The following is a 26779-nucleotide window of genomic DNA, read 5'->3' on the forward strand; positions in this document are numbered from 1 at the left end:
TTATAAACAAACCCAGCTTAATGTCTGGGGCTGGAGGGAGGTGACGAGGTCAGAGCTGACCTTAATTCTGTTCCTGCCACAGACCCAGACAGCATCCTTTAAGACAGTAAAGACCCTGCTCCCTCATACCTCGCTCTTCAGAGCCTGTGTTAGGCTAAGAGACTTAGGAGTCCCAGGTTTCACACTTTAAAGCAGAGGTCCTCAAACTTTTTAACCCGGGGGCCGGCGCGCGGATGAAGTGTCAGGCAGCCATCTGCGGCTGCTTGGCTTCCCCCCCCCCAACCCCTGGCGGGGGGGTGTCTGTAAATACCGGGGTCCGGATTGAGGACCCTGGGGGGCCGTGTCTGGCCCGCGGGCTGTAGTTTGAGGACCCCTGATTTAAAGGGTTTATTGTCTGCGGCACAGCTGAAAATGCTAAAAGGAAAATGGTGTAAACAGAAGCCATATCCAGTGCTGGGAGGGTGAAGCTATCAGACCCCATGTTTTACCTCCTGAGTGCCAGCAGACAAGCATTTCTTTGCCACATAGCCTTAATGCACAATTTACCTATCCAGTGTTTCAGCTGCAGGGCAAACCAAACAAGCCCGAGGCAGGATCAGTGTCAAGGATGGAGCCTCTTGCATGAACGTAACCCCAGTAAATTCTACAGCCAAAGGTGTGGAGGGGCTAGCTGGGGTTAGTATCTTGTTCTGTGCCCATAAGCTGATCCTCACAGGGCTCTAATTTTCCATCAGGACAAAGAAGCACTTGACCTAAATGCAGGAGCTAGCCTGGGCTGGACAAGGCAACAGTCAAGAGCCAAAGCCATTGTGTTTAAGCATTTCACAGTGCTTTAAGAGGGGGAAGGATTTTCAATGAAGTTAAGTCTGAGGGTTGGGCTTCTCCATGGACCCAGAACAGCTCAGGTGCAGCCCTGTTTGAGGCACTGATACAGCTTGGCAGCCCCTTCCAACATCCTCAGGTTTATCAGCACACCGAACTGAAGTGAACACTGTGGTAGGGTGGCTGTATCACTACCAGACCTTAATCAGCTAGTAAGTCCAGCTGGGACATCCAGCTGTGCCCCACATACCACCGAGATATATGGGAAGGCCTGCGGGAAGACAGGTGTACCTGGGAATGTGCTGAAGGACACCCTCCACTTCCTCCCATTCATGACTGCTAACCACAGCCTAACCCAAATCTTCCACAGCTTTGAAGCTGAAACAGGGAGATGAAAAGGGTAGGGAACAAATGAGTTGCCACGATGACTGACTTCCTGTTTTCCTCCAAAACTCGGGCACAGAAAAAAGTCTGCTGGGTAGAAAGGGTGGGAGGTGGGTAAAAACAGGGAGTCATGCCTGAGGTAACTTGGGTGTCAGAAAAACCTTTGTATTTGACACCAATAGGAAAAAGACTGCAGTACTATAAAGGGTTTTTATTGATGGAAAGGATTACAGTAACTGTAATGAGGCAGCAGACCCCTCCATAGGGTAGTCTGTGGGGAAAAATCTTGAGCCCTGTGTCTCCTCCCTCCATCAAGGAAGCAGTTAAATGTCTGCTGTGGAATAGCCCTGCCCAATGCCAGGCTTTGGCATCAGAGCTCAAGAGCAATTCAAGACCTGGAAAGAGAGAAAGGCAACATGAGCAACATTTCTGCAAAGGAGGAGGACATACCCCACAAGCTCCAATGATCTTGTGGCCCCTGGCAACAGTGACAGGGCATGTCCTCCACTTCCCAGCACCAAACTCTCCCTGTCCTAAACTCCCTGTTTTACGTGCTGAGAAACTCATACTCAGACACGAGCCATACCACGGCCTCCAAACAGGACAACCCTCACAGAGCTCAGGAGTTCCAGCTCCCAAAGTCCCTCGTGCAAAGAATGGCATGTTTCTCTCATAAGAGAGACATGTGGGTAGGTTTCTGTAATGCTCCTGGTTAAACTGCCTTTTAAATGATAAAAGCCAAAAAATACACGCACAGAACCAGAAAGCTGTAAATCCTAATCCTGTATCAACCCAGAGGACCACAGCTTAACAGTGCTTGGCCAAGACAAAGCTGGGAGCTAGGACTCCTGGATTCATTATCTTTCTAGTTTATAAAAGTATCAAAGTTGCATGAGCTGTGGTTGACCCTTTTGCGACCCCACTGATCAGTACCTCACAGTCTCTTCTAGAGCTCAGCCAACAAAATTAATGACGACAAGATGGAGGATGGTGTTTGCAAAGAGGAAATCAGCAAACGCCCGCTCTGGTGAAATGCCTTGGAACTCGCCTTTGTTCTGGGGATTGATCTGGATCCGGAGGCAAACTGCAAGGCAGAGAAAGAATGCGAGATTAGCAATCACACAAGGAAGCCATGATGGGAAGCACAGTTTTCCAGGGGCAGTCCATCCCAGTCTGGGTCACTGTTCCACCTTCTGTGGTACCCTGGTAACTCCTATCTCTATTATAAGATGAGCGGAACACTGGCATAGCACTACACTATTAGGGGTGGCCAAGTCCTGAGGTGAACAGGCTTATAACAGGATGGGACTTGCACAGGAACATGGATATTTCTATGTCCTCCATTGGGTGTGCTGGGGAGGGCTGTACAGGAACAAGGTGGTTTTGGAGGGTATTACAGAAGAGCAACACCCTGAAGTAATCATTACTATGATTGGGGTTTCGCCATGGGATGGTTGCTAAAGGACAGCAATGCGAGACAGTAAAAGGGAAGGCTCCTTGATTGTCAGGGAGAAGCAAGGACACCCTGGAGCTGATAAGGAGCCAGGCTCTGTGGTGCACGCCGGCAGGACCACCACAGGCTCGAAGCTGCTGTGGAGCAGGCTGGCCGAGGAGCCTGGGAGTTCTGGGAGCAGACCTGGGTGTTACAGGGGAAGGGAGGGGGTGCTGGGGATTGCTATGGGGACACCCTGCCTGCCAGGGTACGTTTGAGGGCTGCAGTGGGTGGCTCTCTTGGGCTGCTGGGGAATGCCTGTGGCTCCCAAGAGAATCCTGCGGTTACTACAAGAGATCTCGGCATTTCTAAAGCAACTCTCTGATGTCCAGGGGCCTCTGGATATTGCTGGGGGTTCCGCGATCGTTGTGGGAGGCTCAGGTTTTGTTATGGAGAGTGCGCGGTTGTGAACAGGATTCCAGGGAAAACCGCGCGGGGGCTGAGCAGGCGTGGCGGGGAACTGACCGCCGAGGATGAAGCTGCCGACCGCGGAGATGAAGCCGCTGAGGAAGGAGTTGAAGGGGAAGGTGCCGACGCCGAGGCAGTAGCCGAACTGGAGCGCCCCGGTGAGCAGCACGTAGAGAAGGTAGGCGTCCAGCACCTTGAGCCGGCTCGGCGTGCCGCTGCCGTACTCCACCAGGAAGCGCCGCACCACCGAGCCCACCGAGCCCGCGGAACCCGCGCCCGACCCCGCCGCGCCCGACATGGTCCCTCCGCCCCGGCTGAGGTGGCCGGACGCAGCCCGAGGAAGCGCTTCCGGGGCGCTGCGGGCGGCGCAGGCCCAGCCCGCCGCCGGGGCAGGAGCCCAGCACGCCGGCGCGGCTCTTCCCCCCGCGACGGGGCGGAGCAGGGGGCGCTGCCGGCGGCGCTGCGCCTGCGCCTGCGTACGTGTCGGGCAGCGAGCGGCGGGCCGCCGCGTCCCGTGCCGCATGCGTCGAAGGCTTACTGGGGCCGCGTCCCCGGGCTTGTCCGAGAGCCGCCGGGGGGGTCGAGAGCGGCTGCCCGGGCCCGTGGCCGGCCCTCGGTAGCACGGGCATCTGCCCTGCAGAGGCTTGGGGGTCTCTGGTTGCAGGACGCCCTGTCGCGGTACGGGGGGGCGCTGCGGGGGGCTGCGGCCCCGGGCCAGCTCTGCCCGCGGGCACTTTGGCCGCCCCGGTGGGCGGGACTGGGGCCGGTCCCCCCGCAGAGCCGGGGCAGCTTTGCCCGCGGGGGCCAGGCGCGGCCCGTACCGGCCTGTCACACCCGAGTGCGGGGCCGGCCTGGCCGAAGAGGGTCCGTCCCGGGTAACCGCGGCCGCTGGCAGCGGGGGATCCTGCTGGGGGCGCCCTGGCCTGAGGCGGCTGCGCTGCGCGGGAGGGGGGAGCGCGGGGCGTGCGTGCACGTGTGCGCCTGCTGACTGCCTGAGGAGAGACCGTCGGATTTCTCCGAGGGGGGCGGTGGAAGCTTGACTTTTGTGGCCCCCTTCTCAGAGCTGGGAAACGGCAGACTGTTGCTTTCCCTGCTTTTGATTAAAAACTCATGACGGTGAGCCCGACTTGAGAGCACAATGACTCTGCTGTTTTTAGGTTTTCTGGGGGTGGGGAAGACTTTTCAAGACACCAGAAGCAGAGCTTTTCTACCCAACTTCTGTTTAAGTAGTTCTAGCTTTTCTGCCTCTCCCACAGCAGGGATGGTCTCTATTTGGACAGCTGATACTCCTGAACATGCTTTGAAATGAATGTGGGGCATTTTTCTATCCCCTGCCCTCTGACAGAAGTGGTGTTTGTGTGCCGCTTGAGCTACATCATGTCATCAGTCCTGTAGCTTGAATCTTTGGAGACCTTGTCCTTCCTAACTTGTGTACTTGCTCCCTGTGGATGTCCTCTTACCTGTGCTTGGGACAGGGATAGATGTACCCACAAGAAATAACACTTGTGTTTATGTGGTAGGGAATGCACCCATCGGGGGGCTGGGCAGGTGAAGTACGGACACATTCCCTCCTTTGGCTTCAACTTCTGCAGCATGTTTCCCCTTCGAAAGCCAAGTCTGTAAATGGTAGGGCTGAGCTGGGATGTTTGCAGATGCTCCATCCTCTGATCATACCTCCAGTGCCTTGTGAAGGAGCCTCATCCTGTAGGAGACACCTACATTTCTGAGCTTATTTGTGGCTAGGAGATGGGATTAACAACATATTTTTGCTAGGACACAGTCTGGGAGGTTACCTGTGTTCCTTCTATAGCCTCTGGTATCCTGATGTGTTAAAAGTTTCACTGGTTGTGGAGGAAACTGGGACCTGAGTATGCATATTCCCCCAGGGTGTCTATGCAGTGCCTGTAAGAGGACTGGGACCTTTTTCCCTTGGTCCTTGCCTATTTTTGTGGTATTTCTGGGAATAATCATTTGCCTGTGTCCAGCACAGGAGCAAAGGCATGTATGGGAATGGGTTCCACAGCCATGTCCCTTGCTTCTTCCCCCAAATGCTAGCAACTGCTGCTCTTGTGGGGGTCCTCTGCATATTCACATCTACGATCATCAGGAACTGTAGGGTTTCCTCTTCACCACACCAAACCCAGACAACTCTAGGACACCGTGTCCTGGGTGAAGACGGTGGCTGCAATCTTGAGGCACTCCAACAATTTTGGTGGTGCTCAGGATTGCTGGGACCTATGGGAACATGCCATGCTGATGACCGAAGAAAGACAGGCTGGAAGTAATCTCCTTTCACTGGAGAACACCTGCATTTGATGTTGTCTCCATGGCCCTGAAGAACAATGTTTGTTTTGTCAATGGGATAACAATTGCTAGGCCAGAGCCAGGCTACACATAAAATACTGGTGAGCTATGGAATGGAGAGGTGAATTATAAAATGGTGGGTCTCCAAGTTCAAAAGGTGGTGATCAATACTGCAGAGTTTAACTGGCAGACAGTTACTAGTGAAATACTTTGGGGATCAACAGTATCTTTTTTAACATCTATACGTGTATCTGGGTTACTCTGGCTTCTTCCATGGCATTGGGTGCCTCTTGACAGGCAACTTGATCAAGTGAAACTTCACTAAGTCTTCTTAGATCTACTGTGCAGATACACAGGTGAGCTGAATCCCACTGTTTCTTCTCTTTCACTCTGTACCGTGAGACATACAGATACGCATAAATACATTCACACATAGGCAGGCAGTCACATGAGGCAAATCCCACCTTGTGTGTCTTCAGACTGGAAGTCCTGCAAGGATCCTAGTGTGACAGATTTTTCCAAATTAAAACAAACAAACAAAAACAAAACAAGCAAACCCCAAGAAAGGGATTTAAAATAATAGACTAAATTAGGTTGAAAGAGGTATCTGGAAGTCATCTGATCCAACTTCCTGCTCATAACAGGGTCCACTGTAAAGTTAGATACAACTTCAAAGTGAAATAAAGTTGCCTGGGGTCATGTCCGGATGAGTTTTCAATATCTCTGGAGGCAGAGATTCCTCAACCACTCTGGAAAATCTTGCAATGTTGGGAAACCTCATTTCTCATAAGATTTCGGCTCCCTACCCTCGCCCCTACCCCCCACCTCCAATGCCTAATAATAATTTTCCTTTTTTACTTTCTCAAAGGAAATGAAAGTCTGTCTGAAATGACTGCATATTGGTTGGGAGTTTTGCCTGGGCCTCTGTTCCTCTCACCTAACTATGAGGCAGGATTCATAGAGCCTGTCTGGGACATCTGACCAAAGCCTAGGTGAAACACACTTTTTAATGGTGTACTTGCAGATGAATTCAGCTGTGAATAGCAGCACAGAAGTGTCTCCCTTAAACATACATGCCTCTGGATAAATGAGATCCACTCAAGAAACCCAGATTGGAAGATCCATGGCTTCAGAGGAAGCGATCTTGATTTCACTAAACACAGAACCATTGCTCCTAACGAGACCATAACAGCAAGAATAACACAGAGAAATAAGATTAAGTTGAGATGTAAAGGGAGGAGTTTAAGCCAATCATCAGCAGTCTTGTGGAATTGTCTAGAATATAGCTCCCTCTTTGTGAAGATATTTCCCACAACTGAATTTTGGTACTGGGAGGAGTCATGTTGGATGTACTCCATGTAACGTATAGGCTGTCACCCAAGAGGTTTACCAAGCAAGCAGGAACTGAGGGCTCAGTTTCTCACCTGCATTGGCAAATAAATATTTTTTCCCTGATAACTGTTTGCTGTACCAATTCATATGAACATATCCTACAGTGTGGACTCACACTGACAGTGTAGTTGCCTTGAATTGTGGCTGTAGGTAAAAAGCAAAATTGAAGGAGGTGTTTTTCTTTTCTGGTGTGTGTCACAGAAGTACAAGCTCCTTTTGTTCTTGGCCCAACGAAACCAGTGAACATGCAGTAGAGCACAAAATCAGTGAACACGTAGTGCTATGCAGCTCATTTGGAAAACAGCAGAGATGATGTTTAGCAGGTTAAGTTATCACATGCAAAAATGTTTGCAAAATGTTTCTGTCTCATTGTGGCAAGCCACATCACTCTGCCAGTCTGTGTGTGTAATGACAGCTCTTTGCCAAGAAAACATCTTTTTCATGGTGCTTTGGCACTCCACACCACAGAAATGGCAAACATGCTAGAGCCAGGGTCCTTGAAGGAGTAACTTCTGCATATCCGCTGCCCACAATCAAGGTCCCTGAATTCCAGCTGGAATTCCAATATGAGTGTCAGCATTTGAAAGGCATTATTCTGGGTTTAAGGAAATAGCATTTTCCACACAGTGCTATTGGTGGTTTAGCAGTTTGGTAGTACATAGCCACACAGAATCATTGAGGTTTGAAGAGACCTCTTGCTGTCATCTAGTCCCACCTCTGTTGCTCAGACAAGGTATTGTGGGTGAACCCTGACAGGCAGCTAAGCACCACACAGCTGCTCACTGACTTCCCCCTGAGTGGGATGGGGGAGAGAACCAGAAAGGTAAAAGTGCAAAAGACTATGGGTTGAGATAAAGGCAGTTTAATAGGTAAAGAAAAAGCTGCACATGCAAGCAAAGCAAAATAAGGAATTATTTCACTGCTTCCCATTGGCAGGCAGCTGTTTAGACCTTTCCAGGAAAGCAGGCCTTCATTACGCGTAATGGTTACTTGGGAAGACAAACAGCATAACTCCAAACATCCTCCCCTCCCTCCTTCTTTCCCTCAACTTTTATTGCTGAGTGTGACACCATATGGTATGGAATATCGCTTTGGTCAGTTGGGGTCAGCTGTCTCGGCTGTGTCCCCTTCTAGCTCCTTGTGCACCCCCAGCCTGCTCACTAGCAGGGCAGTGTGAGAAGCAGAAAAGGCCTTGATGCTTTGTAAGCACTGTTCAGCAACAGCTCAAACATCACTGTTTTGGTCACAAAAGGCAGCACCGTATGAACTGCTATGAAAAAAATAACTCCATCCCCGCCAGATCGACTACAGTCTCCTTATTCCATACCATTTACATCATACTCAGGACCCACGTCATCCAATACACCCTCATTAATCACCAACCCCTTTTCTGTCTTTAGATTTACACATAGATATCATTCCCTTAGTCTTTGGGCCACTCCTGTAAAATACCCATAACATGTCCGTAAATTGGCCACTGAGTTCATTTAAGTCCATGACTTGGGTTCTGTCTGTTACAACAGTCACTCAGGTCAGGAGAGGTGTTGTGTTGTGTGGAGTTATTAGGCACCCAAGGCATGACTCAGGCTGGGTCACTGCTGCACTTGCACTGCTTCTTGCGAGGCTCGTTGTCTGTTGGTTTGGCTGGTTCCTGCTACAGTACTTCCTGTAACATGCAACTCAAATAATGGGTTACAATTTAAACATATATCCATTGCAATCTCCATTCCTGCTCCCTTTAAACCAGGCCACAGGGCTTAACATTGCAATGAGCTCCTCCCCTTGCCCCTGCTCTGGTGTGAGCTTTTCCATTAAACATAATCCCTTAGGGGTGTACCTTCTCCAGCTTGGCCTTTTACCATGGGCCACAGTCTCTTCAGGGACATACCCGCTGCTGCAGCTTGGACTTACCCACAGCCACAGATGCTCTGAGATGTACTTGCTCTGGCATGGACTTATCCATGGCCACAGATGCTTTAAGTTGTACTTGCTCCAATGTGGACTTAGCCACAGGTCACAGTCCCTTTGACTTGAGTTCATACTGGAGTTCCAGCCTGTCCAGTACAGCAACACAGGAATAGCAGTGATACCCTGGCCACCTGCCATCCCAGGTTCATCGCCATTGCTGTATAGCAAAATGTTCCCAGGCACAGAGGAGTAAGATGATAATTAGTACAGCAAACAGCAAAAGAATCCACTAACAAGCACTAGATTAACGTACATTAAGGTAAGCAAGACCTGTGACAAGTGCAGGAGCCTGCCAATTCATAGTTGAACAGCTGGAACAGGTATAAATTTGGTCTAAGACACTCCAATCAAATCCAATGTTATCTTGAACCCTTTGAGCTCAATGGTGGGCACCAGGAAGGATTGTCGTGGGTGAACAATGACAGGCAACTAAGCACCACACAGCTCTCACTTACTGCCCCCCAGTGGAATGGGGGAGAGAATCGGAAGCATAACTGCAAAAACTCATGGGTTGACGTAAAGACAGTTTAGTAGGTAAAACAAAAGCTGAGCACGCACGCAAAGCAAAATAAGGAATTCTTGACACTGTGCAAGCACTGTTCAGTTGGAGTTTCTTTGTGAACACTGATGCCTCCATCTCAGCCAATTTTAAAGGGAGCCTCTTCAGAAGAAACTCAGGCCATCTTATTGTCACAAATATGTTTAAAATGTGCCAAATGATTCACTCCCTAAGAGCAGCTTTTTCGTTCTTTTGACTATAGAGGAACTTCCAGAAGTAGCTGAGAATGGAGAAAATGGAGAAATCTACGTTACAGTTGTACAGAGCACAGTATGAAGACTAAGATCAAATGGCCAAAATTAAAAATGCAGTGGGGTAAAGTTTACCAGCGATTCATGAATTTGTTATCTGGTACTGAAAGACACCCCCCCACCCCCCCCCCCCCACATTCAGAACTCCTTTTTGTGAGAGGAAGACACAAGCCGTTTTATCTCATCCATAATCTTCCCGCTATTGTTGTACACATTCAACCTTGCTTTCTCAAGGAGGTCTTTGATGTCTTCCTTGGGGAAGAACATGTAAAAAGTGTGAAACCTCTTTCTGTATTCTTCTATTTTATCTAGAAAAAAGACAAAATATGTAAGTAAATGCCAAACAGAATACTACAACATCATTCAATAAGAGCATGGACTTAAGGAAAACATTAATCCCTGAAGATCTGCAAGTTTCACATACAAGTTCTTTATCACATTAAGATCCTGCTGCATTCAGTGAAGAGTGAGGAGATCAGTCAGAGTCTGGGGGTGGCTCTTTCATCACCTGCTTTATCAGCTGTCTCAGAGAGGAGGATAGGTCTCTCTCTGGACCTGCCTGTTCCTCACCAGTAACTATCAAGAGAAGCAGTGGTAAATATCCCAGACTTGGGTACTCTGGCTTCCAAATGTAATGCCTCCCCAGCTCCTCTTTAGGAGAAGGACCACAATTTAATTACACTGATACACAGAACAAACCAAGAGTGTAAAATCCTTATAGCTCAGGACATACATCTGAGAGGGTATGTTAATGCTTGTGCAAAGCTTCTACTCATTGCACATAGAGGCTGCCCTGTTCCTTTTCTTCTGTGTCCATTTGTGGCAGCAGCACTGAGTAAAGAAGGACTCCAGAATGCATGACACTGGAAGTTGAGAATATGAAATGCAAATATACAGAGACAAAGTTGCATAGAGTATGTGTTACCAGAACAATTCACGCTGTTGAAGAGTGGAAAGTGCATGACTGTAGGGCATGACTTGTCTCCTCGGAAGATATAGCAGTCAGAAGGGTGGTTCTCATCCATTTCCTGATTCTCTATCTTGGGAAATGGGATACTGTTTTTCTGGCAATATGTAGCTGTTTTCTTGATAGTCTGAGACACAGAGAAAAATGTCGAAATTAAGGGGAATTGGCATCTATAAAACAAATCTGAAAACCTCACCAAGTTCATAGACTTTCTGAACAAATTTTACTTTCCAAAGCAATCCCTCCTGTTGCTCTACCACGCTAACAAAATTCAACACTCTACCACTCCAACAAAATAAAAAAACTTGCTCTGTGTCACTTAGGTGGATCTGACCATCAAAGGGAGACAATAACTCACTTGATTCAAGGCACTCATTAACTTTAATGTTGGCTTGGTTTTGCATGAAAATATTGACTGGGTTAAGCATTGTGTTGGGAGCTTCAACAAAGTGAGATTTTCTGTGGTGTCCCTGAGAAATATTGCCCCCAGCTGTTCAGGAGCTGAGAAGAAGAAACAGCCTTTGGGTCTTTTTCACTCTCCTCTGAATGGGTTTGCAATATTCTGTTCTAGATGGCACAAGGGTTGTGAACAGCAGCCACTTTATGTAAGCTTCCAAGGGTGAATGACATCTTACACAATTCATTCCAACAACACCTCCACAAAGAATGCACTTCACAACCAAGGATGGGGCCTTAGGCACTAAGAACACTACTGGCTTCTCCCATAGACAGGCACTTACTGACACTTTGGTATTTCTGTCACCCCAAAAATCTGCCTCAGGACTTAGATTCTACAGTTTTATCCCTTTTCCTTATTCACCATTGGGAAAAGGTTGAGTTGTATCTAAAGACATGATGACTCTTGTAGCCACAAAAGATACTGAAGACTTCTCCCAACATCTTCTTGGAATGATCATAATATTCCTGAAATAGTAATAACATTTTGAAAGCTTAGCAAGTTCTTTTTTAACTCAAGCTTTCAAAATTCATCCCCTAGACATAGATCATAGAATCACACAATCATAGAATCACACAATCATAGAATCATTTAGGTTGGAAAAGGACTTTAAGATCATCAGGCCCAACCATTAACCCAGGACTGCCAAGTCCACCACTAAAACATGTCCCTAAGCACTGCATGTATGCATTTTTAAACACTTCCAGGGATGATGGTTCCACCACCTCCTTGGGCAGCCTGTTCCGATGTTTGATCACCCTTTCAGTGAAGAATTTTTTTTCTAATATCCATTCTAAACCTCCACTGTCAAAACCTGAGGCCATTTCCTTTTGTCCTATTGCTTGTTATCTGGGAGAAGAGACCTACCGCTCCCCCCACCCTCCTTCCCCCCTTTCAGGTAGCTGTAGAAAGCAATAAAGTCCCCACTGAGGCTCCTCCTCTCCAGGCTAAAGGATTGCTATTCCCTCAGCTGCTCCTCATCAGACTTGTGCTCCAGACCCTTCAGACTTGTGCTCCAGACCCTTCACAGGCTTCATTGCCCTTCTTTGGACATGCTCCAGCACCTCATGTTTAAACAGAGGCAATTACAGGAAAAGTATTGTACACTTACCCTAATTTGTAATGAAAATTGTTCAAAAAAAGGGAAAGGAAATGGAGTATATTAAGTAGAAAGAATTTACATGAAGGGAAACTGAGCAAAATTATGGCAGATACTGATATGAGACCTCCTCAAAGGTGAAAGATACATTTTGCTGCAAATACTGCCTGTCAGAAAGTGTTCTGCCATCTGATAGGGGCTTCTCTTACTACTAATAAGGGTTTCTGCTCTTCTGCCTTGGAGAATTAAATTTTCCAAACCCCTTTTGCTTTATTCTTGTTGAAGTGTGAGGTGGTGAGGACCAGACCCTTACAAGGGGCCATGAGCTCCATTTAACCTCAAACCTGGTCCTGCAACCCCTACATGAGCTATGTCCTAGGTGCACTGTTCTCCTGCTCAGCCACAGTCATGCCTGTGCCTTTAGTTCTCTTGATCTGGGCCCTGACCCAAAGGCTGACCTCCCAGCTTAACCTTGGAATGGTGTTGTCACTATGGACCTGCCCAGCAATCACTGGACTGGTTACCCTCAGCAGACCTGATCCTTACCTGCCACTAATCCTGTTCGATATTGACTTCCTGAATTGATCTTGGACCTGCCTCATCACAGCAAACTTGCCTGATCATTCCAACCCTTCATTGAACCTGACTGCCATCTCCAAGCCTGCCTTGGTTGATGCACTTGGATCCTGTGAAACTGGTCACTGGCTGGCAAGGCCCCGTCCTGCCTGCTCTGTTACCATGCCTGGCTTCCTTTCCCTTAGGAGCATCCAGCCCTTGGTAGTTAGCTCAGGCCCTCCTGAGCCCTGTGACGAACACGTGGAGCCTGGCCCACACCTGTGCAGGACCTTACCACTGACTCCTCCTGAGGGCTGAGCCTTGACCTGGGCTCTGACATTCCCACACTGCCAAACTCCTACCCATTCCCAGGATCCTGAGTGATGTCTTTCCTCAAGCCTGCCAACCCTCCAAGGCTTGCCAGGGGCAGCCCTGAGAAGCCCCTGCCCCACCTTCTTCACTCCCAATCTGGCCTAGACCCCAGCCAGAACACCCCTATCCAATCCCAAACCTCTTGTGCCATGTTCTTTTCCCAGTTGCCAGACCCTGCCCTGGCTCAGGGTCCCCTGAAATAGCCTGCTAACAGCTGCAGCAATGAAATCACTCTACAGCAAGGCCCTTCTGAACCCAGACTTCCCAAGCATGAGGACACACTTTGTTGGGAGGGGAGGCTATTGTCAGGGTCCTGAATGCACTAATAGGTCTCAGTGGTCCTGGGGCCTCCAACCGTACCCTTCCCGTTGGCCCAGGGGCCTCACTGATGTTGTACAAGTAGCAGTGGTCAGCTCACGCATGGATGTGCCTGGCCATGGACTCCACTGATCCACACCCTGGACCATGGACTAGCTTCTCTGCTGGACCCTGGACCTGCCTTTGCACCATGGACTTCCCTAATAATCTGGACTCCTGATTGACCCTGTCTGCCATCTTCAGACCTGCCTTGCTTGTCTCTCTCAGGTGCTGCAGGGCTGGACCCTGGGTGTTGAGGCTCCTGCCCTGCTGGTCATGTTATTGAGCCTGGCACCCTGTCCCTTACAGAGGAGCTGGCCCTCGCTGCTCCCTGACAATCTTATTTGTAGTCAAGTGGAAATGGGCGCTTGGAGAGATCAGTTAATCTATTTTCAACACCTACTGTAAGATGCCCAGAGGAACCAGAGCCTCTGGATACAGCTGCCTCCACTGTCCCTAAAGTGACCACACTGAAAATACCCAGAGAAGCAGCAATCTGAGACATCTCAGAACGTTTTAAATTCTTATGAGACACTACACTTAATCAACTTGAGTCAACTTCCAAAAGAAATTCCAGATCAAACACTGTGTTTGGAAGGAACAGAAACTATAGCAAGGAATGGTAATAGTTATGTATAGTGTACTTCCCCCACTTATTTCCCCCAACAATATGGAAGAATTCAATGTCAACACCATGCTTCCTCGTCCTGGTGAGCAGGAGCAGGATGAGGTTCTCCTTCATGAATGTCAGCCACTACCCTTAAGGAAGGAGTAATATCACTTGCCCACAGAAAAATTCTAGTCAGCCCTAAGGCAAAAAAAAGGATGGTAAGAAACTTGTAAGCTTTCCCTCCTGCTGCCTTGATGCACCCTTGATAGCCTGACAGCTTGATAAGCTTGCTAGGTTATTATACAATGCCTGTGAACAAGACAGACAACATGGCTCATGTTCTACAAGTATCTGTTTCTGCCAATTGTCTAGAAGAGAAGCCAAAACAATGTAACAATCGGCATACCAACCTGCCAGAATCCATTCAATCTTCTTTGAAAATTGCCTTGACAATGATTATAATGCACTTCTGTAGTCCCCAACCCAATGACCCCAAAGGAGGTTCTCCAAAGCCATAACCACACATGTACCTCAAAAGGATCTCCAGAGCTGAAGTCAAAGGAAATTATCAGATCTGTTCTCCGCTGTGCTCGAAGGACCAGAGGATAGGCAGAATTTATTGCCAGGCCAGCATCAATCAAAGAAATGATTTTGTTTCTGACCAGGTAAGAGGGCTGAATGTTAGCTAATCAAATGAAAAAAAGCAATGAGATTTCATAAAGACATACATGAATGAATACACACACACGCGCGCGAACACGATGGGCCCCAAAAGGAGTCCATTGGTCTTCACTGATGATGCACCCCAAGAATGTATTGAAACTTGTCCAGCTGTATTCTGCCAAGAAGAATCCACATCCCTCTCTCTCTGGCTGTGGTCTGTTGCAGACCAGAATTGCTGATGGGCTTTTTGAAGATCAAGAGATCACACCCCTTGAACTATGCACCCATAGTGCTAATGTCAGATCTTTGAGAGGAAAATGAATGCATGAGCCAGCTAGAGATCATGACACCTAACTATAGCTGTCTAAATGCAGGTTTCTACTTATACACTAGGTGCCCTCGCTTACCTTACCATAAGTGAACATCCAGCTAGGGCAGGGAATGGAACCTAGAGACCAATGTTACTGCTCATGCATCAGGAGCACAACTCAATTTCATTAATTTAGCTGTCCAGTTCCAACTCCTTAGGTTACTTCTTGTGTCCTTCAGGTTCTGCTCCAAAAGGGTACAGGGGTCCTATAGGTCTTCCAGCTTAATGCTGTTGTCCTTTGTACACAAGGTCAGTTTGTGTGATGTTAGATACCTGTGTTAATGTGATATAATTGAGCTTATATATCTGCAATGATGTTGCAGATCTGGATTCCAGTAGTGTGAAATAATTCTGTTCAAGACCAGCTTATTTGCTGCTCATAATGGGTTGCTGTTAAGAGAGGGGGAATCCTGCAAAGAAAAGCTGCCTCTTTTAAACTTTTTAAAACTCACTATTTTAAGCAGACAAATGGCAAAGACTGTTTTCTTGGTTTAACATCACACAAACACAGCATAAAAGTTCTGCTGAACCCCATGCACTCTGCCCCATAGATCTAGTTGGATAGCATAACCATTCTGTATTTTCTGAATATAAAAAAATCATGATTTCACTGGATTTTCTTACAGCACTTGTAAAGGAAGTTATTAGTCGTTCCCCATTTCCAGGTCATCACGCATCCAATTGTTTTAAACATCATCCTAATGACATCCTGCAGTGGTCCTGGGAAAGACAATAAATTCAGAACATAGCTGATTCTGGAGAACCTCACTTTTTGACTGGTGTGACAAAATCTGGGGAACATGTGTTATGTAAAAGAACATATGTGCAGATAGCGTACAGACAGCCTGAGGGCCAAGGCCTGAATGCTTCAGAAGAGAAAGAACCACACTAGTTCAAATAATTAACACCAAGCAATGGGATCTTAGCACAGGTGAAACAGATTTGAATAAGACACAAACTGTGCAGGACTTGAGCCCTACACCAGCTAGCACATTCACCAGTGCTGTACAAGAGTGAGGCCTGAGCTTTTGTAGGCCTGTTACAGCATTCCTGTGGTTCAGAGGAATGGCTATTTCTCTTCAACTTCTTTCCAGCTGAAAGTGACCTGAGTGAAATGAGAGCCATGATACAACCCAGTAGAATGACCTGTAAGAGGTGGGGGGTATTAGCTGAAAGCCATGAGAACATCAAGATATCATGAAGGAGAATGTGAGATCAGCTCAGTGAAAGAGTTTGGAGGACTGTACTGCACACAGAGAGACAATCCAGGCCTTATCTGTGAAAATACTCCCTGGAACAGGCATTGGAGAGAAAAAAGACTTGTCTGCAGCGCCCAGCTTTAATCTCAGAATACCGGTCAGTTCGCTCCAGAAGGAACTGGCCAAAAACTTCCCATGAACTGTGGCTGATGGAACTAGGAGAGCCCTGGATCTAAACAGGTAATGTACCAGCTAAACATGACAAATGTATTTGAGGAATTTCAGTGTGAAATTTTACTTTGCAACTCATTTGTGTCTTGCTTAGTCCTTTTCCTGCTCTCTTTGATGCAAATCCTAATAATCCTCACGTCACCCACAGCCGAGCCTATTAATTATTGAAGGTGCAGGCTAAATGAGTTCAGTTTATTGAAAATGAGCTTCCGTTTAGATAAAAGGACAGAAATGCTAATTAGCTGCCAAAAAAAACCCCACAGCAGGAGTGGAGTTGCCTGTAAAGAAAACCCAGATTTGTTTTAAAACATCTAAGTTCATTACTTTTTGTTTCATAATTTCCCTAGTGATAGAAGTTCCAAAAGACACTGGACATGAGGGCACCGTAGGTGTCCAACAGCAATCCACTCAGTAATCCAGCACCTGCAGCTGCCAAGATCTATACTTCATCAGTTTGGCATGTCTGTGAAGTCTTGCTGACAGCACAGGCTCAGTCAGGAGCAGATAGATGGGAAACAGTGATTGTTCAGGATTAGGCTTCTGATTTTATTTACTTAGGCAGGCAGATTCTAAGTGCTTTCATGAGATTTAGAAGCTTTGTGAATATTGGAAAGTGGTCCCTGGATGAGAATATCACTGCCACGTATTCTGCAATATGGTTTTCACCTTATCTTCCTACAGTGGCTGTACCCAAGGTTTACACTGGAATTTAAGTTCACAGAACTCCAAAGCTGGAATTTTTCAAAGCACATACAATACAAAAAGCAGTAAAAGATACTGAAAAGGGGATAAACTTGCCTAGGGAGTTTCCATGGGATGATTGTAACTCTCCTAGAGTACCTTCTTCTCCAAGATGCACTGAGGAAGATCACGTGGAAAAAAACACAAAACTCAGTCACAGTGAAGAAACAGATGTCAACCTACAGGGCAAATTTTACTACAAATGCAGGTGGGCATTTCTACCTGGGATGGAGAGGGAATCATTGTTGTGATAAATATTAATGTACAATACTTGCCTCTCAATTCCTTTTCTATCTCTTTGTCCAGTTCAGTACAGCTCTCCATTCTTTCCTCCCTTGTTTTCATTGCCCAAGTATTATGCATTTCAGTGCACAGTTGGTAGGATGCACTTTTTGCCCTGTCTTCTTAAAGAGAGAGAAAAGAAGAAAAGGAAAATACGAGAATGCACAACGAAGGAATCACCATTTGTAAAACCAGATTACTTGGAAATCTCAGCATCATTCACTTGCCTGACAATATATTCAACAATTTCTTGAAGACTTCCTTAGGATCATTCCCACTTACAGCACAGAACTCAAGGTCTAGTAGAAGAAGAGCAGTCTGATATGCCATGACGGTATCTGAATTACTCTCTAAGAAAAATAAAAGTTACGTCAGAGTGTAATTTATCTTACCAAACATCTGATTAGACAGTAACTGACACATGAATTACTGAAATGTAGTCCCTGCATTCAATGAAATCTGTAGAAACACTGACCTCATTCCTCTTATCCTAAATAAGTTGTTTAAACTGATGAAAGGAACTATGTGCCAAAGTGAGTAATTCTCTCTGTTGACAATAAAAACACTTAACATGGAATGTACACATCTGGACAGCTGCACAACCATACCAGGATTCAGATAGCCTTTGTGTTCATCTTGGAAGAGAAGTTCCATGAAACAAAGTAGTGGAAAAGGAGCAGAAGTATCTTTTGGTGTAAATGGGAATTTTCCAATAAGCCTCAAATACTTCATTCCCATTTTGAATTTATAAATAACTACATAAAAGAGTAAGAAATGTAATGATGATTTGAGTGAAGCCTGGTGTGATTTCTTCCAGTATTACCAAAAGAATACTGTGGTAATGCATTTTGTGTTTCAGTCATTAAAATTAAATTTTCTGTGTGAACATTTCATAGAATCACAGAATTACAGGATCATAGACTGTCTCAAGTGTAAGGGTCTCAAAAGAATAATTGAGTTCAACTTTCTGCTCCTCACAGTACTACCTAAAACTTAACCATATGACTAAGAGCGTCGTCCAGATACTCCTTGAACTCTGATAGGCTTTGTGCAGTGACTGCTTCCCTGAGTAACCTGTTCCAGTGACCAACCACCTTCTAAGTGAAGAAATTTTCCTAATGTCCAATCTGAATTTCCTCTGATTAAGCTTCATTCCATTTCCTCATGTTGTATTGCTGGTCATCAGCTGGTCACCATCCCTGCTGTCCCCATGTTTCCCAGGTGGAAAGATCAGCTATATTGCAATCTAGAGCCGGCACTCACAGGCAGTGTGGACAAGCAGGAATTTTGGACCTGAATGTGTGTGTGAGCCTTGTATATGTGTGGTGCAGGCTTCACTGGTGCTCCCTGGCCACAACAGCAACATGAGAGTGCAGTAACATCACCTTCCCAGAAGCCCATTAGTAAAGTACATCTAGCATGAGTGAATCCCTCCAAAATGTCAGGGTGGTTATTTTAGTTACATGTTCAAGATCTCACAAATCGTTATGTGTATGAGAGACAAGGAAGCCTGGATTTCCTTGTGCCTGGCTGACACTCCTGTCGGTCCCCTAAGGAAAAGACGGGTCAAGCAGAAAATAATGTTAAATTTAAAAAATCATTAAAAAATAAAGAGCAAAGAAACTCACCAGGTGCACATGAGGAGATGCCTTCCTGTAACTGAAATATTCTTTGTAGACACTCTTGGAAGAAATAAAAAGATAATCAAAATAAGACTACCTCTTCCAATAAAATAGTCATTGTCTGGCCAATGAAAGATATCAGGAAAGCTAGCCATGTACCTAAACATAGATGGACAAGTGCTATTTCAGATTCCTTGGAGAATCTCACCTGCCCTGTGGCTGACACTCCAGAAGAGTACTAATCTCCTGGTTTTTTTGTTCATCACTCATAGTTTTACATTTGATGCCTCAGATACCTGATGACATCTCAGTCATCTCTATTATTCCCCCAGCAGTTTTGATAGCCTCCTATGTCAAAGTTTAAGATATCATCTCTGATGCTTCCACATCACAAGAAATATAATGTGAAGATCAGTCCACATTCACTGACATGATATTTAAACTTTCCCCTGTGATACTGGCAGAGATCCACTTGACCAAAACTGGACTTCAACAGTCCACACTCATGCTGCTATAGATCTATATTCAATGGAGCAAGTTTCATCACATGTTTAAACAGGTATCTAAATGTATCTGTGAAAAGTACCTGTAAAGTTCTTTTTTACTTATGAAAAGACCTTAAGGCGAGTAATTTGAATGTTCATAACAATGCTATAAATGTTAAAATGACATGCAAGCAGCAGTGTTTTATTTTGGTCATTTTCAGCTGAGGTTGGAAGGGACCTCTGGAGGTCATCCAGTTCAGCTCCTGTGCTCAAAGCAGGGTCAGATATAGCAAGTTATTCAGGGCCATATCCAGCTGGGCTTTCAAAAAGTTCCAAGAATGCAGGCTCCATTGTTCCAATGTTCAATCGTCCTCACAGTAAAAATGTTTTTTCTTATGTTTAAATGGGATTTCTTGTATCTGAATTTGTGTTCATTGCCTCTTGTCCTTTCAGTAGATATTACTGAGAAAAGTCTGGTTCCATCTACTTTGAATCCTCCCATTTGGTATTTATAGAAATGGATAGGATCCCCCTGAGCCTTCTCCAGGCTGAACAGTCCCAGGTCTCTCAGTCTCTCCTCATATGAAAAATGCTGCAATCCCTGAATCATCTTTGTGGCCCCTTTCTGGACTCCCTCGCATATGTCCACATCTTTCTCATACTGGGGAGCCCAGAACTGGACACAGTACTTCAGGTGTGGCATCACCAATGCTGAGTAGAAGGGCGGAATCACCTCCCCTGAACTGTTGGTGATGTTTTTCCTAATGCAGCCTGGGACACCTTCAGCCTTCTTTGCCATAAGGGAACACTGCTGGCTCATATTCAACTGGGTATTTACCAGGGCTCCCAGGTCTTGACTGAAAAGCTGCTTTTCAGCTGGTCAGCCCCCAGCTTGTCCTGGTGCCTGGGTTTATTCCTCCCTATGTGCAGGACTTTGCATTTCCCTTTGTTGAACTTCATGAGGTTCCTCCTGGTCCATTTCTCCAACCTGTCAAGATTGCTCTGGATTACCAGGCAGTCCTCCTAGTTTCATATTATCTCTAAACTTGCTGAGGGTGGGTGCACTTTGTTCCATTATCTGAGTCACTGATGATGATAAAAATATCAGACCTAGAATTCAGTCCTGTAATACACCACTAGTGCCTGGCCTCCAGCTGAACATCGTGCTGCTGAACATAAGTCTCTGGGCCCAAAAATTCAGGCAGTTTTTCAATCCACCCCACTGTCCACTTAGACCATAAATTCTCAGTTTGTCCATGAGGATGTGATGGGAGACACCATCAAAAGCCTTACTAAGAGGACAGTAAACAACATCTGCTGCTCTCTGTTCACCCACCAAGCCTGTTATCTCATTGTAGAAGGTTTTCATGTTGGCTAAGCATGACTTGCCCTTTGTAAATCCATGCTGACTAGTCCTCATGGGATTCTTATCCTTAATGTGTTTGGAAAAGTCTTTGAGGAAGAGTTGCTCAATCACCTTCTCAGGGACTGAGGTGTGGCTGGCTGACCTGAGACTTCCCAGATCCTCCTTCCTGCTCTTTCTGAAGACAGGAATGACATCTTCCAGTCATCAGAAACCTCTCTCTATTGCCATGACCTTTCAAAAATGGTTGAGAGTGGCCTTGTAATGACATCAGCCAGCTCAACCAGCAACTATGGGTATATCCCATCAGGTCCCACGGACTTGTATATGTTGAATTTGTTTGCATGTTCCTTAACCTGATGCAATTTGTTTACTTGTTCCCAGGGACAAGGAACTTCCTTACTCCAGACTCCCCCACTTGTCTTAGGGACCAGGAGTTCCTGAAGTCCAGTCCAAACAGTAGAGTGAGGCAAAGGCTGCACTGAGTACCTGAGCCTTTTCCACATCCGTTCTCACCAGGGCTCCTGCCCCATTCAGCAATGGGCCCACATTTTACCTAGGCTTCCTTTTGCTGCTGCTGAACCTCTGAAAGCCCTTCTTGTGGCCCTTCAACATTCCTCACCAGATCTAGTCATGCTTGATGGTATCGTTGGTGCCCACAGGGCAGGAACAGTGGGGGGTGATAACCAGAAGGTCACACACAAGCAACAGATATATCTATAAGGTCTCCCAAATTCAGGCCCCCAGCAAGGAGTGAACCTCCCTAGGCAAGACATGAGACTGGCAGATGGGTGAGTCTCTCCATTGCAGCGCAGAGTTTCTCACTCCTATAACTCATCACTTCCTTCAGCTGGTGGTCCTGTTCATCTGACTTTCATGCTTCATTTGACAGAGCTCTCAGTCCCTTGTGCTTGCAGTCCCTCATCTTTTCTGAGCCTACTAAATGTATTCCACAATTGCAGATCTTCAGGTGGAGCAGGAGCCTTTTTCCTAGTGTCAGAAGTCAATTTTTTATCACAGAATCTGCTTTCATTCTTGCCAGTCTCCATAGATGTATTTCAAACTATGATCAGCAAACTTTCCTGGGATTCTGCTGAGTGCTGGGAGAAGGACAAATGGAGAACCAGTGGAGTTTCTGTTTTTCTAGCTACCTGTATTTCTGTTTGGAACTAGAGGACTGCAGAGATTATTTGATGGTAATGTGAAGTATGTACTCAATTTCAGCTGGTGCCACAACTGATTTGAGCATACTGGCAACAGGAAAGATGTTGTACCTCGTATAAACTTTAGATTTTCTTCGATGCTTCCAAGAGCACTCCCCCATAAGGCTGAAATAAAAAAGAGAATGTGCTTAAAGTGCTTCTATTATTATAGTCTCACTAAGAATTCAATCCGAGTTTGCCTTTCAATAGTATGCTTGTCTTAATTTTCAAAATCTAAAGTGATGTCTAAATTAAAACTCCTTTGCCTAGTTTTCACTTACTGTCTACTGATAGGATTACACACCTCCTGAGACTACTCCTTCTTCCTCCTGCTAGATCTACACATTTTTTGTAGACCAGCTTTTTACGTTACATAAGTCTAGAGTCCCATGGCAACCATCAGGTACTCTCACACTGCAGTACACTTGCTCGAGCACTTCCCTGGGTCAGCCTCCCACATAAACCTGGAGGCATAAGTACTCTTCATGGATGTGTTGTGCTTATTTGGTTTTCCTTCTGAATAAATTAAATAGTAGGAACTAGAGTGCTTCTTTTTTTTTTTTTTTTTTACCTTGTTTCCCATCCCCACCCTTATAGCATGATGCCAAGGGTATGTTTTGAGGAGATTGGGGTCATTGAGCACAAGATGTGTCTAAGGATGCCAGATATGTTTAGCTGTGTCACAGACAAGTGAGAGGAAATCTGCAGCTGTAACACTTAGGTAGCAAATGAAAGAACTTCAGACCTGGCCTGAAACAGAGTGAAACAAATTCGCAAAATAGGGACTACCAATCCTCACAGTAGGATGTCTCTAATTTGAGAAGCATCTCTCCCTGTAAAGTGAACATGCTGAGATTACAGAACATTTAGACATCCAGTCTGGGACTAAATATAATTATTATATTAGCTTTGGTAATCTGCAGTGTAGGTTTCTAACTTCACATACCAACCACATAAAATTGGTCAATGTAGACAGTGGAGTGTAGAGAGGCATTCAGATGTTCCAGTTTGAATGCTTAAAGTGAGACAAACTTCTTTAGAATTCATTTCTGTTATGCATGAATTCATGGAATAATAGATATATTCCTGTTCTTTACAGAAAGATACAGAATAGATAAACCTGCATTTTTTTCTACAAAACAGAACTAGGAATATTCACCTTGCATGTAACAAATGGGTTTCTTCTTCGCCCTTTTCTTCATCTTACCCTTCTCAAATTCACTTCCAAAGTACTTGGTACTCACAAAAGCACCCAAGGCAGTATATCCACTCTCATGTGGGGTGAATTCAAACCAGGTCCCTGAAAAAAATCAAACAGCTTTGTCACTTTGTCATTTGGAAGCATAGCTGACCTCACTGTCCCAAAATAGCATTTTGGTTGTTTTCCTTTCTAAAATTTCCTGATTTTAGCTGTCAGAAGATGAATTGACATATGGGGAATAAACTAAGCTGTGAGCATGCCACCACCTACTCTTTGATATGCTCTTTGTATCCTTCCCACCCTGGCCTCCAGCTGTCACACCAAAAGTGTCTTGGTTTCCCACAGATCATATGTCATATTGTACAGCTCTGTGCAGATCTCCCAGATGTGCTAGGTGTTTCAAGGGCTTCCTGATGCTTATGCACAGGCAACAAAGTCATTCTGTTCACACAACCTACCTGCCCTAAAATTATTTAGAGTTGATGAAGAGACTGGTCCTGAGTCAAATATCCAAGATACATAACTGGGAACCTATGGTACTAGGGACCTACAGTGAACTGAGTCATCTGCATGTGGCCAACAGCTATGACACAGGACTGAAATAATACTCATACTCTTTTAGAAAGGTAGGTGAAGTAGGCAGAGTATGATAAGGCATCTCAAACAGAACCACAGGCCTCTGTGTGGACAACTGAATGGAGTCTTTTTGCTCCAGGGAGAGATCAATTATTTTAACAGGTATGGAAAATAAAATTTGATAGCAATGGTGAAACTTTTTGATGGTTGAGACTACTATCCTGCACCTGTCTGAGCTGCAAAGCCACCTACTCTTTCTTTCATAATGCCTTCCTTGATTACAGTTCCCTTCAGAATGAAGTTCCCAGTTCTCACTCAGACCTTCCAGGATTATCACAATTTCAGGGCAGCTTATGCTTGCAAAATCAAGTCCCATCACCTTAAATCAAGGCCTACAGTTGCTAAGTGGAAGGAGGTGATCTGTCCTCTGTGTGAGGAGGGGTAGGAGAGGCAGTCAGAGCTTTAAATTGTACTGAAGGAAAAGTCAGTTTAATGGAACAGGGTAAAAGTGGTTGCTTGAAAGTAAACTTCTCCATGTGAAGGCCTTCTCCCTAACTACTGAAAAAGGATATAGTTGCCTAGTTTTAGAAACACTGGATTATTTTGGAGTTCCACATAGGGCTGATGAATATTACAGAGCATTTACAAGAGATCTGCACCCTGCTGAAAACTCAGATGGTGGCCAAGGAAATCTATGATGGCACTAAATGCCTCTATTCAGGCTTCTACATTTTGGATGTCTATTTTATTGACGTTTTATTTAATCTGTTTAGCCCATTCTATTCAAGGGATTCCCCACCCTATCCAAACATGAAAGCCACTTTTACAGAATGTGATTCAGTCCCTGGTTGTGCATGTTTTTCTCCATTACCTATAAATAAAGACATAAGCTGATGAGCTGTGATTAGATGTCAGCACAGTTTATGCCTGCCATTAAGTTAAAGGAACCTAATGCATGGTATTTAAGATAGTTAGACAAGGACCCCTGTTTTACCTGGAAAGTTTTCACCTTCTTCACTTAGTTGTTCCTTATCCACTGCTGCATAAATTGGGTAAGGGTTTATTCCAGTTTCTGAGGCCTCCCTGTGGTCAGCCAGCTCATGCTCATCAAACTGCAAGGTAAGTATAGACTTCTGAAGGAACATAAAACGCCCCTCCCCTCTGCTATAGCACTGAGAACACCTCCACTTAGGAGATTGAATTAACCAAGGAGTTGGATTAACCGCTTCTACCTTTCCACACCTAGAGATAAGATGTTGTGCTCTAAAATATTGCTTCAACTTATACAGCTCCTCAAAAACCCACCCACTAAGGTCAAATTTAGTTGTAATTACTCTGAGATCTTCAAAACACTCCCAAAGTGTTTGCAGTTAACTTCTTACCTGCTTCAGTACTTGGTATACAAGACAGGAGGCCCAGAAGTCAGTGAGTGAGTAAAGTTCATCTCTTGATGACTCCTGTAAGTATTCTTCTGCTTTCATAATATGCCAGGGGAAATCATTGAGTTTTTTGCACAGTTCCTTTTCCAAGGACATCAAATTTTCTGACCATTTCCTATCTTCGTACAGGAGGGACATGCACCTTTTAAAGAGAAAGAAAAGCCCTATCTCTACCACAGAGGAAAGTGCATGGGGCTTTACTTTTTTTTTTTGAATCTGCATGCAGACACAGGAGTGTCTTTAAAAATCTATGGGAGGAAAAACAAGTTCCAGGCTTCTAAAAAACAAGGCACTTTACATCATAGGAAGGTGTCATTATTCCCTGATCACTTACTTCCCAGCTACTTATTGATAATGTCATTTAATTAGTTAGATGACCTGAAGCTGAATTTCAGCTGGCTACATGTCATATATTAAGGGTAAATTGTGGCAGAAATACAGTTTTGCAGAAGGCTTTAGTGGGGAAGATACGAAATCTGCCAAGACACAGATAATTCATCAAAGAACTTGGAACAAATGTAAACACATAGAACGATTTACATCATGTCATCATTTTGCACTAAAGACTTCTGACATTTTTTTGGTCTGTTATTAGGACCAATAAAGCTGGTACACTTGAAGAGTGACATCATCTCATACTAAACTTACAGCTCTCAGCTCATGCTAGCTAACTGCAGAGATGTAAAGGCTCACTCTGTTCCAAGACCAACTCCACAACCTAACTCAGGTATAAATTAAGGTGTACAGCATTACCTTCTTTATCTAGAGCAGCATGTGTCTGACTCTGTTTAAGGAAGGAGGCATTCTGGATTACTGCAGACACCACATATGGTACCTAATCACAGACAGTGACAGTTGAGGTGGCCTAAAGCATGCAAGATTTCTACCCTTATTTGACCAGCAATAACTTAAGGTCTGTGGCAGACTTGCCCTCTTGAACCAGCATTTGAAAAACAGACTGGACTTCCTTCTAGGACATCTAAACTGTCACTGGAAGTCTGTCTTCAAAGAACGTAAGCCTATCGCCTTAAGTAAAATGGAAGGAGAGGTGTATATGTCACATACAGATACACATACTGACACATCTAAATTTAGGAGTGCTAGGGTCAGACAGAGTTCTGTGCTTTCAGGGCAGACATCTGTATGTGACCTATAAGCTAGACTTCCTTCACAGTCACTTCAGTGTAATGAACAATCTTGGCATGTTATTGACATGCTACATGTGGGCCTTAAGGGAAAATGGCTCATGTTCCTGAATGTCATTTCTTTTGTGTATTTCTTTTGTATATTTCTCTGTATTGTTTCTTGTGTATAAGGTAAGCCTAAAAAAGTAAATGAGGTATAAACATTCAAGACCATAACCATACATATATATTGCCATTTAACCTGCCACAAGGATGAGTCACAT

General features: G+C 45.2%; 2 protein-coding genes across 3 annotated transcripts in view; both read right to left on the reverse strand.

Annotated features, from left to right (window-relative positions):
• Window positions 1–1402: 1402 nt before the first annotated feature.
• DAD1 (defender against cell death 1) lies at window positions 1403–3644 on the reverse strand. Its single transcript, XM_080382140.1, has 3 exons — window positions 3164–3644; window positions 2140–2290; window positions 1403–1601 (listed from the first exon to the last, which is right to left on the reverse strand). The coding sequence occupies exons 1-2, from the start codon at window positions 3627–3629 to the stop codon at window positions 2160–2162; spliced, it is 597 nt and encodes a 198-aa protein (XP_080238266.1). The 5' UTR covers window positions 3630–3644; the 3' UTR covers window positions 1403–1601; window positions 2140–2159.
• A 4004-nt stretch (window positions 3645–7648) lies between these two features.
• Window positions 7649–26779, reverse strand: part of PLA2G4C (phospholipase A2 group IVC) — a 37567-nt gene continuing 18436 nt past the window's right edge. The window contains exons 5-16 of one of the 2 annotated variants that reach the window (XM_080382127.1): window positions 25315–25513; window positions 24927–25044; window positions 23315–23455; window positions 22228–22281; window positions 19112–19165; window positions 17707–17833; window positions 17477–17598; window positions 17259–17318; window positions 15655–15750; window positions 14528–14682; window positions 10506–10674; window positions 7649–9888 (exon numbers count right to left, since the gene is read on the reverse strand). In XM_080382127.1, the coding sequence (XP_080238253.1) occupies window positions 9719–9888; window positions 10506–10674; window positions 14528–14682; window positions 15655–15750; window positions 17259–17318; window positions 17477–17598; window positions 17707–17833; window positions 19112–19165; window positions 22228–22281; window positions 23315–23455; window positions 24927–25044; window positions 25315–25513 (1465 nt within the window). In that variant the 3' untranslated portion in view covers window positions 7649–9718. Of the gene's footprint in view, window positions 9889–10505; window positions 10675–14527; window positions 14683–15654; window positions 15751–17258; window positions 17319–17476; window positions 17603–17706; window positions 17834–19111; window positions 19166–22227; window positions 22282–23314; window positions 23456–24926; window positions 25045–25314; window positions 25514–26779 lie in introns of both variants that reach the window. The other variant, XM_080382128.1, reaches the window with a different exon arrangement.

Source organism: Falco punctatus, assembly GCF_963210335.1.
Source record: "Falco punctatus genome assembly, chromosome: 4".
NCBI lineage: Eukaryota > Metazoa > Chordata > Aves > Falconiformes > Falconidae > Falco > Falco punctatus.